This window comes from Calonectris borealis, chromosome Z, assembly GCF_964195595.1.
Source record: "Calonectris borealis chromosome Z, bCalBor7.hap1.2, whole genome shotgun sequence".
Taxonomy (NCBI): domain Eukaryota; kingdom Metazoa; phylum Chordata; class Aves; order Procellariiformes; family Procellariidae; genus Calonectris; species Calonectris borealis.
In genome coordinates, this window is record NC_134352.1 from 49,167,413 (window position 1) to 49,182,378 (window position 14,966).

The following is a 14,966-nucleotide window of genomic DNA, read 5'->3' on the forward strand; positions in this document are numbered from 1 at the left end:
GCTGCACTAACACAGCTACGCTGCTTCCAGAGTTAGCTGTGTATTGAGCAGAAATGTTGACTCCTGTTCCATCTAAGTCAGGGATCTGGGATCTGTGCATTACACTTCACAGCATGGTGTAGGTATGTCTGAAGGTGTCTGAACATAGGGACTGGTGGCTACTGGGAAGCCTACAGATACATCAGTTATTTCAGCAGACATAAAATGTGCAAGATATTTAGCATTGCAGTAGCTGATTACATGAATCCTTAGGTAGTTAAATACCTTTAAGAACATGACCCAAATGTCTCTCATTTTCCAGCAGCTGTGTAATTATTCTGTGGTAAACCCTGTTGTAGCTGTACTGGATAGTACTACCAGAAAATTGCCTTCACCTTTTTAACTCCGCAGTTCTTTGAGCCAGGGTCTTTGCACTTCATATGCATGTAATTGCATCCATCAGCCGTAATGTGATAAAAGAATGTTTATTTTAACTGTTAATCCAAAATGAAGAAAATAGTTGCACCAGTTTGTCACTTAACCAGCTCAAGGTTTTTCTTTGATTCTGCTCCTGTCAGCTGAAGATAATGTTTGGAGTTTGTGAAATTGATAGGTTTTTTAAATGGCTGTAATTGCATCACAACCCCTTCAGCTTGATTACAAATGCTATTTTTAATTTTTTTTTTGGTTTAAAAATCAACATTGCTTCACAACTGACATATATTAAACCACTCCCTTTTCTTCTCCAAATTTGAGCCTGAATCTGCAGATGTTTCTAAATAATCATTAGTCAACTGAGTGGTCTCAGTTAAGTAGTTAAAAAGACTATCAGAATGAATAAAGTTAGGTAATAGAAGCATTTCCACCATTACACTGATGTGTGATATAGGAAAACAGCTTCTATTGATTCAGTCCTGTTCTAAGTCAAAAGGAAAATGTTTATGTCCAAATACATAAGAAATAAAAATCAGCATAGAAGGACTCCAGAGGACTATCCAGTTCTGTTCCTTCCTGTAGAATCCTGAGTTAGGGAGATGAATACGGAGTATGAGTCTGTGCCAGAAAACTCAAGCATTTAAGGGATTCTGGAAAACACAATTGTCTCACTTGTATCTGTTAAGAATAAATGAATTTTCCGGCTACTGACAACCTTATGTCATCTTATTCTCAATCGTGACACAAGCTAGAACTATCAAAGAGAAAACATCTCCCTTCAGTGGAAGACTTTTTTTTCCTCTCTTCTTTCCTGTTTCTTCTATGGATGAAAATTAAAAATCCAGCAACCCTAATAATACAGTGTAGCAGAGACTGTTTAATTCTTGGACACCTTCTCTCTTGCTAAACAGGTTCGGATATCACCAGCTGTATTAGAGCTGCTATTAAAAGCCTAATAGCTACTCTTTGCCTGCGCTGTTACCAAAACTTCTCTTTTGAAGTAGTCTGAGCCTAAAAGCTGTTCTGCTCATCTACACTCTAATTTAGGTAAAACAAAAATGCCAAAGATAACCACAAAGTAACAGGACAACCATTAAAGTGATTATAGTTTTGTGGCTTTCAGGAAAAAACCCCAAAGATTCAGAAGGGACTTGGGTTTCTTGACTTCAGCATAAAAGCTAGGAGGAAGTTCTTCTTTCACTTGTCTGATTCGTTCTCTTTTGCAGTATGTACACTTGATGCTGCCAGGACTAGAAGAACCCTTCCTTTCTCAGAAATTAGTATATCAGTGTCCCGGTTTCAGCTGGGATAGGGTTAAATTTCTTCATAGTGCTGTGTTTGGGATTTAGTATGAGGAGAATGTTGATAACACACTGATGTTTTCAGTTATTGCTAAGTGCCCTCCTAGTCCAAGGACAGCTCCCGTGCCTACTGACTGAGCTAGGTACACGAGATGGGAGGGAACATAATCAGGACAGCCAGCCCAGCTGGCTAATGGGGTATTCCATACCATGTGATGTCATGCTCAGTATATGAATGGTAGGCGTGATCCAGGAAGTGCCGATCACTACTTGGTTATCGGTCAGTGCAGGTGGTGAGCAATTGCATTGTGCATCACTCATTTTGTATATTCTATCATTATTATTATTTTCCCTTTTCTGTTCTATTAAACTGTCTTTATCTCAACCCACGAGTTTTTCTCACTCTTACCCTTCCGATTCTCTCCCCGTCCCACTGGGGCAGCGGGGGGAGTGAGTGAGCGGCTGCGTGGTATTTGGCTGCCTGCCAGATTAAACCACGACAATCACGAAGAAAGAAAGAAATCAAGTCCTATCTTTACAGCCTTCTGAGAAAAGCAGGACAAATAAATAAATCTGTGTACATCTTGTATAAAAATATGTCATCATGGCTCTTAACTTGCAAGATAGTAATCATCTTTGCAGACCTTTAAGGTGGAAGCACATGCTTCCATCCCTACCATGGATCCTGGCAAGTGAACACACATTTAGGATCAGGCCCACTGTGACTTCTCTTCTCTCTAGCTATAGCTATGTTATACAAAGGGAGAAATAAATTTAAACAGGCAGAAAGGTTGTAATTTTATTAAGTAATAATGATTTCCAGACAAACTTGGGAAGACTAATTCAAATCTTTGCAGGAGAAGAAAAGGTAGAAGGAGGTGGACAAGAAGCAGAAATATTCCAACTTAGAGTGATGCTTTTATTTTTGCAATTGACTACTTTGATTGGACTAAGCCAAACAAAACTATGAGATGACCATACTATTTTTTTTCCATTCAAATTGAGTTGGAAAAAAGTGTTGTATCCTTATATGGTACCTCTGTAACCGAACATAATTTATTACACAGAAAGATGGTGTCCCTGACTTCTGCCCCAGAATTGGAAGCAAATATATTCTTCACAGTGTCAAACTATTATGTAAATAAGGAAGGAAAACACAAACAGGCAGTCAAGATCTTTGAAGAGTTGTCCAGAAATGTAGAGAGATACTATAAAAGGATTTACTTTCTAGCTAGCAAGTCGTATCGAAGACAGGAGTTCATATATAATAGCATTTTGAACCATAGCAATTCCAAAATATATTTCCTTAATAAAATAATGCCTGTACCTGAATATTTCAGGGCAGCATTCTGTAGTCCTCAAGTCTTGAAGTAAAAGGGTACACAGAGTAAAAAAAGACTTTTAGGGTTGATACTGCAGTCACTGAGTTTGGAAATAATTCCACAGACCTGTTTCAGTAACGAATCTGTATCATAGAGCATTTTTCTGCTTTCTGCATAATAGCTGTCAGTAAGATAATATGTTCAACGCATTCAAAGTATCTATGAAACTACACATGTACGAGCTTAAGTACCCATATATATAATTTTAGCTGCCTATGTTTAAAAATCATATAATCTTAATGGACTAAATTAAGGTTTGCTGATTTAAGTACCTTTGTCTAATTTTTTGAAGGCAATAAGAAAGCAGAAATATGCATTGTAATTGTCATAAAATATATGTATCTGCCATGCTAAGAATGGAGTGGTAGCACCGTTTTTATAGCAAAGCAGCACATCTTCCATTTCTTCACTGTGAATTTTATGCTCAGATTTGCAGTGTAACATGAAGTTGGAATGTAGGTGATGGGGTGGAAGAAAAGAAAGAGGGGTGGTTTGGTAACGATTTAAATAATCATGCCCAGTTACTACTGTAAAATTGTCAGTGCTTCAGATTTATTGTTGGAGTAAGAATCAGTGTTTCCAAGAGTTGCATTACTCGATAATGAAAGGTCACATACAGTTTGAAATTAAATATGTGCCAATAATGAAAGGCAAAATACTTTTAGTGTATATATTATTGTTATTACTGGGAATGTGTTACACACTCAACTCTGCACTAACGTGGAAGAGTACATTGTGATTAAGCACCACAAAATGAGTGTCTTCTGAACGGCAAAACCCCTCACGAACTCAAAAATGCTTACGAGTCTGGTTTCCAATGAAACCAAAGGGATCTAGACAACTAATTGATCTTGACGATTTATTCTCAGTCCATACAAGTCCGTTAAGTGACTGAACACTTGAGAAGAGCAGCTCAGCCACAGCAAAAACGAACCTTTCTAGGAGAAATGCCAGGGATCCTCAGTCTGCAGACGCTCTGTTCAGATGGCCCGACACCTGGAGGAAGCCCACTGCACTAAGTGCAGTAGTGGTCCAAATTTGCTGTCCTTGCTCAAGTGCATAATCCTTACTCTAGTAAATAGCATCAGTATCTTTTTTTATTTATCTTGCATGTATGAGGTTTTAAAGTCACCAGAATCAGCTTTGATGGGTTTGTGGACTCAGCAGGAGTTCTTATGCATGCTGGCTTGCTGGCTAGCCCAACGCAAGATTAGTAAAAGATACGTGAACTACTAGATCTGCTCATTGCAATTTTAAAACAGGGGTATTCATCTGCTTGAGGTTAACAGATTTCAAGTCACACTGTAACTTGCAGAATTTTTACAAATTGTATTCATCCTTTTGAGTTGTTAGTACTGATTTTATTGATTAAGGCTTATGACATTTGTAAGAAAAATAAGCTACAGCTCAGTAGTTTTGAAGTAATTATTAAATTATGCTAGAATTTCGATGATGTGCGTTTCTCATTCCGAAGTGAAAAGAGAGAAGATACGCGTTCTCGAGAGGTCAAATGAGGACATCAGCGGAAGGACCGCGTGCGCCATCTCTTGGTGACGTCTGGAACGCCCAGGGAGGGTGTTTCATCTGTGCGTGCGTATCCTTCTCTTGAAAAGGATTGCTGTGTTGTCGAATCATTGAGTTGTAATTGTCAGCAGAACAATTATCAATATTATTATTATTATCGGCCAAAAATAGTGTTCAGTATGGCAAAAGTTACTATAGACAATTTTGGACAACTTTATAGCTGTCAGAAAATACTCATCTTGCGAGCGTCAGTACCGCGGTGTAGACATTTTCCGTAAATCGCTTCCAGCTCCTCACTGGCGTATTTCTGTGGCACGAGTCAGCATGTTACCTCACGTAGAACGGAAGAGATATGGAAACTGTTGAGGCAGTAACTGTTGTTTTAAAAGAATATCGGCCCGTTAGTGGCAGAAATAACAGGTAGTGCTACAAAGATCAGTTAAATAATCCCAGGTGTCGATTCCTGCCTGCTGCCCATCACCACCTGTCACACCTACGCAGTCGGGGCATTCCCTTCCTGTCTCCCTCCTTCCCTTTCGCAAGAGGATTTATCCGGGCTTTTCAGAAACGTTTGTTTGTGACGGGCACAGGTGGCAGCGGCTGAGGGTCCCGCTCCGAGCGTACCTTTGGCACAGGGAATCCTCTTACTTGATTTTGGGCGGAGATCTCTCACAGGCTGAGGCCGGCAGGTCCCAGCAGCGGAAGGCGGCGGGCGGGCGATCTCGCCGTGTTGCCATCTCCCAGCCGTGAGGAGTTACTCGATCTCCCCGTTGGCAACAGCGGATCCAGACCACCGCGAACCACGCCGTTGCTGACAGCTGCGGATCCCGCCCCCCAGCTCGCCCGCGAGCGAGCGGCCTTGCGGGGGGGCGGGGCGCGGCGCCGCGGCCCTTGGCGTGAGGAGAGGAGGGGAGAAGAGGGGAGAGGAGAGGAGGGGAGGGCGGCAGCCTGCCCCGCTGCGCGGCGCTTGCTCGCGCCCTCCTCGCTCGGCGGCGGCGGCGGCGAAGACCGCTAGCCGTTCCTCTTTTGTTCGTAGTTGTTCTTGCTGAGTTTCGCTTCCCGCTTTGGTACGGCGCCGTCGACCCCCGGCCGCCCGCTTGGGGTGTGGCGCTGCCAGAGGCACAGTCTCCTCCCGCCCGGCCCGGGGCAGCCTCTCCGTCCCGTCCCTCCCCCAACCTGTTACTTTAAGGGGCAGCGGGGCGGGGCGGGGCGGGGCCGGGCGGAGGGGCTCGCGGCCGCGCCGCCGCGCGCCATTGGCTGACGGCGCCGCCCCGGCGTCCGCCCCCCTCCGCACACTGTTATGTCTGTGTCTCGGTGTCAGACCGGCGGGCGGCGCGCATGCGCGGTGGGCGCTCATCCAGCCGGCGGGGCCGGGGAGAGCGCTGAGGCCGGCGCCGCCGCGGGCTCGGTGTGGTGCGAGGGAGGGGAGGAGGCAGACAACGGGCGCAGCGAGGCAGAGGATGTCTGCCGCCCGCCCGCCGCTCCTCTGCGCGCTCGCCGTCGCCTCCACGTCTTCATGAATTAGCGCCGCGGGGTGGGGGCGGGGGACAGGAGCGAGCGCCCCCGCGGAACCGGCGCCCCAGGCATGGCCAGCTCGGTGAGTAGAGCGGACCCACCGCCTGCGCCCGGCGCCGCCGGGTGCTCGCCGCCGGGAAGGGGTTGGCGTGACGGGGAATTTCTCTTTGCGTGCGGCTTTCCCTGCCTCCCGCTGCCTCCCCGCCGCTCCCGGCAGCGGCACGGAGCACGCACGTACCCGGAGGGAGGCGGCGGGTGTCGCCTCAGCCATGTTCCTGCCGCCGCACCGGGGGCGCCGAGCGTGGAGGCGCCGGGAGGGAGGACGGTGCGACCCTGACAGCGGTTCTGGGCTGCCCGCGCCCGCAGGACGGCACCGCGGGCCGGCGGCCGCGCCTCCCCGGGGGCAGCGGGAGCTCTTCTACGCCCTCGCCCGTGGGACCGTTTTTTTGTTGCTGGGTTGCGGCGTGGGTGCCCTCCCATTTTTGTTCCTCTGGCCGGGTTTGTTGGTACCGTTTTGGCCGTGCGTCCCTGCTCCGCCTGCCATGGGGCCGGTTCCCCCTCGACCGCTCGCCCAGCCCCGCTTCCTCGGGCGCTCACCGGACGCTCCCCGCCTCTCCCCCTGCAGTGCGCCGTCCAGGTGAAGCTGGAGCTGGGGCACCGAGCCCAGGTCAGGAAGAAACCTACCGTGGAGGGCTTCACCCACGACTGGATGGTGTTTGTCAGAGGGCCCGAGCACAGCAACATTCAGCACTTTGTGGAGAAAGTCGTCTTTCACCTGCACGAGAGCTTTCCCAGGCCGAAAAGAGGTAGGAAGGGCCCTCCGCGGGCCGCCCCGACGGGACCGGCGCCCTGCCCTCGCCGCCGGCGGCCTCCCCGGCGCCGGGCGGCCGGTCGCGGAGTCTGCCCCCAGACGAGCGCTTCCCAGTCGGCTCGGAGCGGGCGCAGCTGCGGGTCTGTGCCGGTCTTCGTAGAGAACAAAAGCGGCCGTCAGTGCGATGGTGGGCTGCCGGTGGCCCTTCTCCCGCCCCGCCTGGGGCTGCCCGGGGGCGGGGGGGGCTCCTTTCTCCTTTCTGCCCCTTCCCCTCTCCCGCACTTGCCGTCGCGGGGATCTCCGCTCGCGGCTGCCCGCGGCCGGCGGCGGGTCTGGGTCCCGGCTCCTCCCGGTCTCTCGCTTGTCGGTGGCACGGGGCTGGCTCCTGCCTCGGGCTAGGTCTGCACCGGAGGTTTTTGCCCACGTGTTGCTTGCCTCTGGCCGGTGTTGCTTTCTCCCGATGTGCCAGGTGTCTGACTGGGACAGGGGTATCTGGAAATGTGTTCCTGCTCCGATTGTGGTACTTGCGTTTGGACTCTCGCAATGCTTTGCTTTTTGCTTAGTTCTGTAGTTCATCGTCAAGGCTTCAGCCTTTCCTAAGTACATGAAAACTTCTTGAAAGATGTGTATGTGTGGTGCATAGGTACCCACCTAAGTTGGGCTGGGAGAGGTATAAGAAGCCTTTTGTTTTCAGATCTGATTCCTGAGCCCTTACTGTCCTGATTATTGTAGTTGGATTAGTAGAGATAACAGTACAAATAAAAGAAGTGAGCAGGTTTATTTATCTATGCAGACAGAATGGTTAGTAGTTATCTTTCATTTGATCTGTAATCTTTATTGGTATCTAGAAGTCCTGCAGTTCCTTAGAACAACATCATCATAAATCCTGTCTGCTTAGAGCTAGGTGGGGAAAAATTGGATGTTCAGGGAGGAAAAAACAGGAAATTTTTCAGTGTTGAGACAAAAAAGCTTTTTTTGTGATAAGGTAAAAACACGTGTTTTGATTTAGTGTTTCTGAGTTTGAAGATACCAAGCTATGACTTTTTTACATCAATTATTGTGTTTCTTCTAGAATGTTTTCCTTCCCTTAAGCAGTGGAGTGTGAGAATTGCAGTATTTCAACTGCTAAGGTTATCTTCTAAAGTATAAGCTGTTAATTCTCTTTTATTATCATAGAGTTGGTAAATTGTTAAATCTACTCTAAACCAGCGCTCTACTGCAGAACCAGTTTTCAGTGGATCGTATGTAATACTGCAGTATTTCTGATGAATTAAATTGCCCAGATTGCACTGTGGAGTCTTCCTCCTGTTTTCTTCTGTTTCTTGTACAGAAAAACACAACTTTAAGTCAATCTAAATAGTTTGGCAGAGAAGCTCCTGAGAACGGGTCTGAGTAGTCTAAATAAGTGAGATAGCATTATCTGTATTCAGTGAATTAGATGATATATCGAAATCAGTGGTAGAAAGTACATATAATACTTTGAAGCTTTGTCTGCATAGGGGGTGTTTGTGATGTGCTCTGCTTTTATTATCCGTGCTTTATTTATTTATTTACTTCTTGTTGTCTGGCCTTGGGGAACATGACTGCAGCCCAGACTGGGGGGTTGGTTGCTAGGTGTGATGTGGAGCTTGCTAATAAGAATATATTTTAGGACTTTTGCAAGTGAAAGATGCATAGTTTGGCACTGGGACTGCTTTGTCTCTCCAGCTGCTGAGTTTAGCTATGCAGTCATTTAAGCCATTGTTTTAAAGTGTTTATTTTGAGGTTTTATTTGTATGATCATTTTCATGATGTGGCAACTGCTGGGAAAGATGCCAGCTTATATAGCCCGGGAGGGGACTTGTCATACTGTGATTGCACATGACTTGGATTGTAGGAGAATGCTGCAGCCGCTCCCATCCAGCAGAGCATAAGCTCGGATGGTGAGCACTCAATTCACTTCTGGGCTTTGCTTAGCCTCCTAAAACTACAGCAATGAGCAAAAAACAGGTGCTGAAGAAATTTCAGGCCCCTGAAATCACAGTGGGAAAGATGAGCATTGTGCTGCCAAGAGTGATCCATGTATGAATTATCTAGCCTGTTTTCTGCTGTTCAAAAGTGTTTGAGAGTGATGTGTGCCTTGCAAATGGGAGTGTTTTGTTTGTCTTTCTAATTTACAAATACAGTTAAAATTTTTGACAGAAATATTCTAGGTTTTCTTGACTCTGTAAATCAGCGCTGTTAGTTTGATTTGACTTCAGATGGCCTTCAGGGTGGTATCTGAAGTGTTGTATATTTAATGGGAATGGGACCTGTTTTCCATCACTTCCTCTGAAGTTACATACTTTGTTATTTTAGTGTAAGATAACTTACCACTTGGAGATACTTCGTAAGTTCTCAAACTAATCCTGAGCCATGGGTTTAAGCAAGCTGAAGTAGGTGTACAATATTAATCAAAAGCAAGTACTAGTATACTAACTAGACATAGTAACACTTAGCTCTCTGGTAAGTGATCTTTTTCTCTCTGGATTTATGTTGTGAATGGCTGCTTTAACGTGTGCTTGCTAGGAAAAGTTTTAATTCATTAAGTCTTTCTGTATAGCTCACAGATCAATTTGGAAATTATAAATGAATAGGCTATCATAGGTGTTATCAGCTCATGATGTGTTTCTGCTGCTACATCAGTTTTTATTAGGGGCATAATCATTCCAAACTTCAAGGGGGAGCAAGGGAGGTGAATTATTTTCAATGCATTTGCTTTGTATGTGTATGAGAATAGCTGGATAAACTGTCAGTTTGCCGACTACAACTCTGGCTTTGCTTATCTCTTCTGGCTGTATTATGGATTTTGGAAATACTAGAGGTTGGTGGCGAGTTTGCAAAGGTGTGTCCAAGTGTTTGTTCTGCCAGTAGTTGCTGAGGAGCAAGCAGGGTCCGAAGTTGCGTCAGTTTTAAGGTGGAAACATAGCTAGGAACAGTGTTGGGTCGTTGGAGCGCAGAGCAGGTTGGTTTGTGTGTGTAGGTAGGATGGGAGGGTGATGGTGACTAACAGGGAACAGAGTGTAGATAAGCTAAAGTGAACTAATAAAATAGTCTCCATCTTTCACTGTGTCTAACCTTAAAAACTGGAGCTTGGCAGTGGTTTAATGGTTTTCTGTTTGCCTTATGGTGACTGAGTGCTTCAGTTTATCCTTGCACAGTGGAGCATACAGGCATTCGCAGTGACTAGTTCCCTGTACTTCCTCCCATTTAATGGCCTGCTCCTGCCATCTGACTGCCATGAGTAGTTTCATGGGGGGTGGCTACAGGACTACTTGTCTGGTTAAAGGAAGTAGACTCATGCCCGGACTCAGATTTGAGTAGAGTTTGCCAGACAAAAGCTCTCTAAAATCTTCGTGCAATCACCAATACCAGTTTTCAAATCTTGACTATTTTGTGATGCTGACGTAAATTGGTTGAGAGAAGACGTGGAGAATTTCTAAGATTCTAGCTTTATTTCAAAGCATGTGTTGCTTACCTTTCATTTTTCATGTGAAGAAAAGAGTGCTGTGTGTAGAAGTGCAGTATTTTAAAGCATGTCTGTGGAACAAGATTTGTCAACAAGTTGTGGTTAGTTTTGATCTGCTGCGATACTGCCTCCAGAAGAGGAGCTGTTGCTCTTGTCTGATAATGTGTCTCATTATATCTTTGGATGCTAAGCAATGTAGAAATATTGTCTTCTTCTTCTTACCTAATGAATGTTGGTGGTCTGCAACAGCACTCTGACTTACTAAACAGTTTAGAAATATTTTCTTTATCTTCCTATCTAATGAATATTGGTACTCTGCAACAGTAGTTCAACTTACTATTTGTCTTACACTTCCTTATCCAATTGTATCTCTCGTGTTTCAATGACTCACTGTAAGTACATGTCAAAAACTACATTGGAACTAGCATGGCCTGAGTGGTTACGTTTCTATTACTCAGTGGTGCATTTTGACAAACTAAATTTATTCTTTTAAAAAAGGAGCGGGCTAATATTTCTGTGCTAATAACTTAGTCAATATGAAAATGGTGCTTTGGGCACCAGAATGTTGTAACTTAAAAAGTGGGAGGTGTTGCTTTCCTCTATGGAGCTGAAGGGAACAATGCTTAGTGTATCTCGTAGTTCAAGAAGTTTTACAATGATATGGCAAAGTAATAGAAGTGGAGCTGCTTGTTACTCTGCTATAGGATGGACCAAACAGTAAGGTTCTTCTAGAAAGTCCATGTTTCCAGTATTGGTTGTTTTCATTAAGGTTGTCTGTTACTGCAGAATGAGACTTTAGTGGACCATAACATTTTGAAATAAACTTAGCTACTGTAAAAGGTGCCAATGATTTCTTCCTAGTAAACACATTCTTTCTCTTCTCATATGAAAGCTTTTTCAGTTTTGTTCCTGCAATTCAACCAGGCAATTTTTCTGAATAGTCTTCCTTAGAAAAGTTACAAAGTCTCCTCTTCTGAATCCATTGTGTTGTAGGAGTCCAGTAAGGAGGAAGAAACTCTAAAAGATGCAGTCCCTATTATCAATGGCATTTTTTTAATTGTTTATTTGTTTTTTAAGATAACTTTGTCCCAGAGGCCATGGCATTTTGGGCCATGGCAAGGTAAGAATCTTTTGGCATGGGGAGCATGGAGTGAAGGGCAGCGGCGGTGTAGGGTGTGCCCTTCCTGGTGGAAGGGGCTGCCCTGCGAGCCCATGCAAACCCACGAGCTGACTTCGGTTCTGACGTGTCACGGTGCGTGGTGACACACGCTGTGTGAGCGGCACCTGTTCTGTCTGTTCCACTCTCGGTGCACAGCAGTGCAGTTGCAGAGTGGAAACTGCATTAAGAGCATCCTTCAGTTTGCTTGTAAGCTCTTCTTGGGAAAACATATCTGTAGATAAACCCTAACATAGTATGCAGAATTTCATTTACAAAGGGGAAACTTCTTTTTGTTTAAAAAACCACAGATCTTATGGCTTTTTTGTGCCCTATACACTACCTTGAAATGGAAAAAATGCCAATCAAATTCTGCTTCCATGCATTTGGATTCATTGTACAAAAACTGAACTAAGTTGACTGCATTAGTTGCTTAACTTGTGATGGACAGATTGGTGTAGTTTCAAGATGAGATAGGCTCGTCCATGGAGATGTTTTAGTCTGCTGCTTTAAAGGAATGTTTAAATTTAGACAAAATTTTTTACAGTGACAGCTTAATCCTCTTGTGAAAGCACATCTCATGCTGTATTTTAAAACGGTCTCTAGTGATCTCTATTTTGTAGGCTGTAAAAATGCTTCATGAAGCTCCCTAAAAGTATTTATTGATAATGTGCTGGCCAAGAAAATCAATGAAATATCTTAGAATGAACTTTGATTAGGAAAAATGATGCAGTTCTCCCCCGGTTACTTTGTGGGGTGTTTTTTTTTTTTTTTTTTTTAAAAATTTGCTTTTCAAGTATTTTACTATGTTAGGAGACACATTATGGAAAGGGAAGGGAAAGAAGATTCTTAATCTTTCCTTCCTTTCCTAGCCCTGTTTTATTAATGTGTTGACCACAATGCAAATGCTGCTACTTTTAATAGCGTGCATGTTGTCTTGTAAAATTTTGGAGAAAATGGCTGAATAATATTATCTCACTCACTCTTCTTGCTTAATTGTTTTTTTACTTTTGCTGATTTTTAAATACTAAGTGGAAAAAAACAAAAACAAAACAAAAAAAAACCCACAAAAACCCCCAACAAAAAAACTCCAAAACAAACCCCAAAAAACTAGTCTCTCCCTACTCCATTTAAAGTCAGTGACAGACTTAACTGTCTGTTAATTTTAGTAAATTGAGTGGTGTGAGGGTAGAGACCCACAAGCAGCTGCTTACCATATCACTTGAATTTTCCCTTTGTACCAACTAGTGTAGGCAGATGGTCAAGATCCATAAAGAGGCAGTCAGTTTTCTGCTGGATATTTTAGTAGGATATTTAGCTACACTTGCAAGAACTTAGGTTAATTGTAGGTCTGTTTCCCTCTTAAATTTTGCCTAAGCCTAACCCTCTAAGTATGATGGGCTTGTGGGAATTTCTTTTTCCATCAGTCTTACAGATACAGGTTTGATACTCTACTTCTTAGGGGAGGTGTTGCTATTTTAGCTGCAAAATGGTTGTGTTATTGGACATAGATTTGCTCATCAGTGGATTTCAGCTGTGGGCAAATGAAACTTCTGATGTCTGGTGAAGAACTTCGTTTGTTTAACAGGAAACTCTTGAGACTTAATGTTGCTACTACTTTAATAAGAGGTTGAATAGCTTTGAGGGTACATACCTGTTTTCAAGTGCACTTTCTAATTCAGCCCAGTGCAAATCACAAGGGCATTTCACAGTTTTCTTTTTCAAAGAGAGAGAAGAGTTTGACTATAGGGAAGCTATCAAGTTTCATCTTTACATGAGTGCCATCAGTAAGTAACTGATGGCTTTGATGGTAAGATGCTACCTGTATAGGAAAACCTGTTTCTAATAAATAATTTCCCCTCCCTGCTATGTGTTTAAAAATGATCACGTTCAATGTCAATGCTTATGCTTTATTTAGAATGACAGAGTAATGATGACTTGATTCCTAGATTGGGCAGAATACACCTGTTTTATGAGTATATTTTCTGATGATCCCTTTCCATCAGAAGTGATTTGCTGTCTGTGAAGACTTGCATCGCATTCAACTGAAATGAAGTTAAATGCAGACTGAAGTGTGACAATGGGCTCTTACACTTGTTCAAGATACGTTGTGACTGTACAGTCTGTAGTACCTCAGCATGACAAGACATGTGAATAACAAGGCTGCTACATCCTCCAGTGTCACAAATTTACAGTTTTTAGAGTTGACTTGCACATTTTTTTGTGTGGTTTATGTGTTCAATGCGTGCTTTTTTCATTCTCCTGCATGGGATGTCAGGTTTCCGCCAGATCTCCTCCCCCTGCCAGTGTGTTTCTGCAAGGGCAAATGCTGATTTCTGTCAGAACTGCCAGTCAGTGTGAATAGCATTTAATTGCTAATACAGTATTTTTAGTTTGAAGAAGCTATGGTTACATCTTTCTAAAGCTACGATATTAATACTCTGCGATTGTAAATCTTCGGGATTTTAGATGGTAGGAAATGAAATGTAGTTTCAGGGCTGTCATACACAAGACTTTTGGATAGCTGTAGAACAATACTCACTTGCAAGTAGAGAAAACCAGATTGTTGTGTGTAAGATCAGCTCTATCACTTCTTTAGTAAGATGAGGGGAAAGAGACCTCAAAATGTTTAAGTCAGTAGACAGTTAAATTTGTAGCGTTTATTTGAGAAAATGAAAACAGCTGGGGGTTTTGATTGCTGTTTATTGTTATTAGTCTATTTACTTCTGTGCAGTATTTATCCTTAGAAAAATAGATATGTAAGAAATCTTTAAACCACCTATTTACTATTACAGGTTATTTGAGAAAATGAAAACAGCTGGGTTGTTTGATTGCTGTTATTGTTGTTACTCTATTTACTTCTGTGCAGTATTTACCCTGAGAAAAACAGATATGTAAGAAATCTTTAAACCACCTATTTACTATTACAGGCTAGGCAATCTGAACTGCAGGTATAATTATGTCTGTTAAGATTTTTCCATGCTGCATTAGTAAGCTGTAGAATCTTGGAAATTTGATTTGTGTTGGTTTTTTTGTGGTCCTGTTCAAGGTATGAAGGCTATTCTTGTAACAATGCTGTGCAGTACAGTTAGGGTTGTTTTTTGGTGTATTGGGTTTGTTTTGTTTGTTTTGTTTTTTAAATTCAGGTTTTGGGGAGAGATGTTGGAGAGGGTCATTCTGTCCTTTGTTCTGGTAGAATCTGTGGAAAAGACTGACAACTTGGTAGTTACAACCTATAAAGCCTGTTGATAATGCTTGTGATAGGTGGGGAAAGCACAGATTAATTTATAAAGGTTTGATCCAGAATTAAGTCTGTATGCTGCTGCAGTTTGACTACATTAATTTTTGTAAGATTCTTATGATGGACACCTGCACT

General features: G+C 43.5%; 1 protein-coding gene across 1 annotated transcript in view; it reads left to right on the top strand.

Annotated features, from left to right (window-relative positions):
- Positions 1–5,955: 5,955 nt before the first annotated feature.
- The window catches only part of MLLT3 (MLLT3 super elongation complex subunit), a 134,438-nt gene continuing 125,427 nt past the window's right edge, over positions 5,956–14,966 (top strand). The window contains exons 1-2 of the mRNA XM_075137884.1: positions 5,956–6,218; positions 6,762–6,942. Of these exons, the coding sequence (XP_074993985.1) occupies positions 6,207–6,218; positions 6,762–6,942 (193 nt within the window). The 5' untranslated portion in view covers positions 5,956–6,206. The remainder of the gene's footprint in view (positions 6,219–6,761; positions 6,943–14,966) is intronic.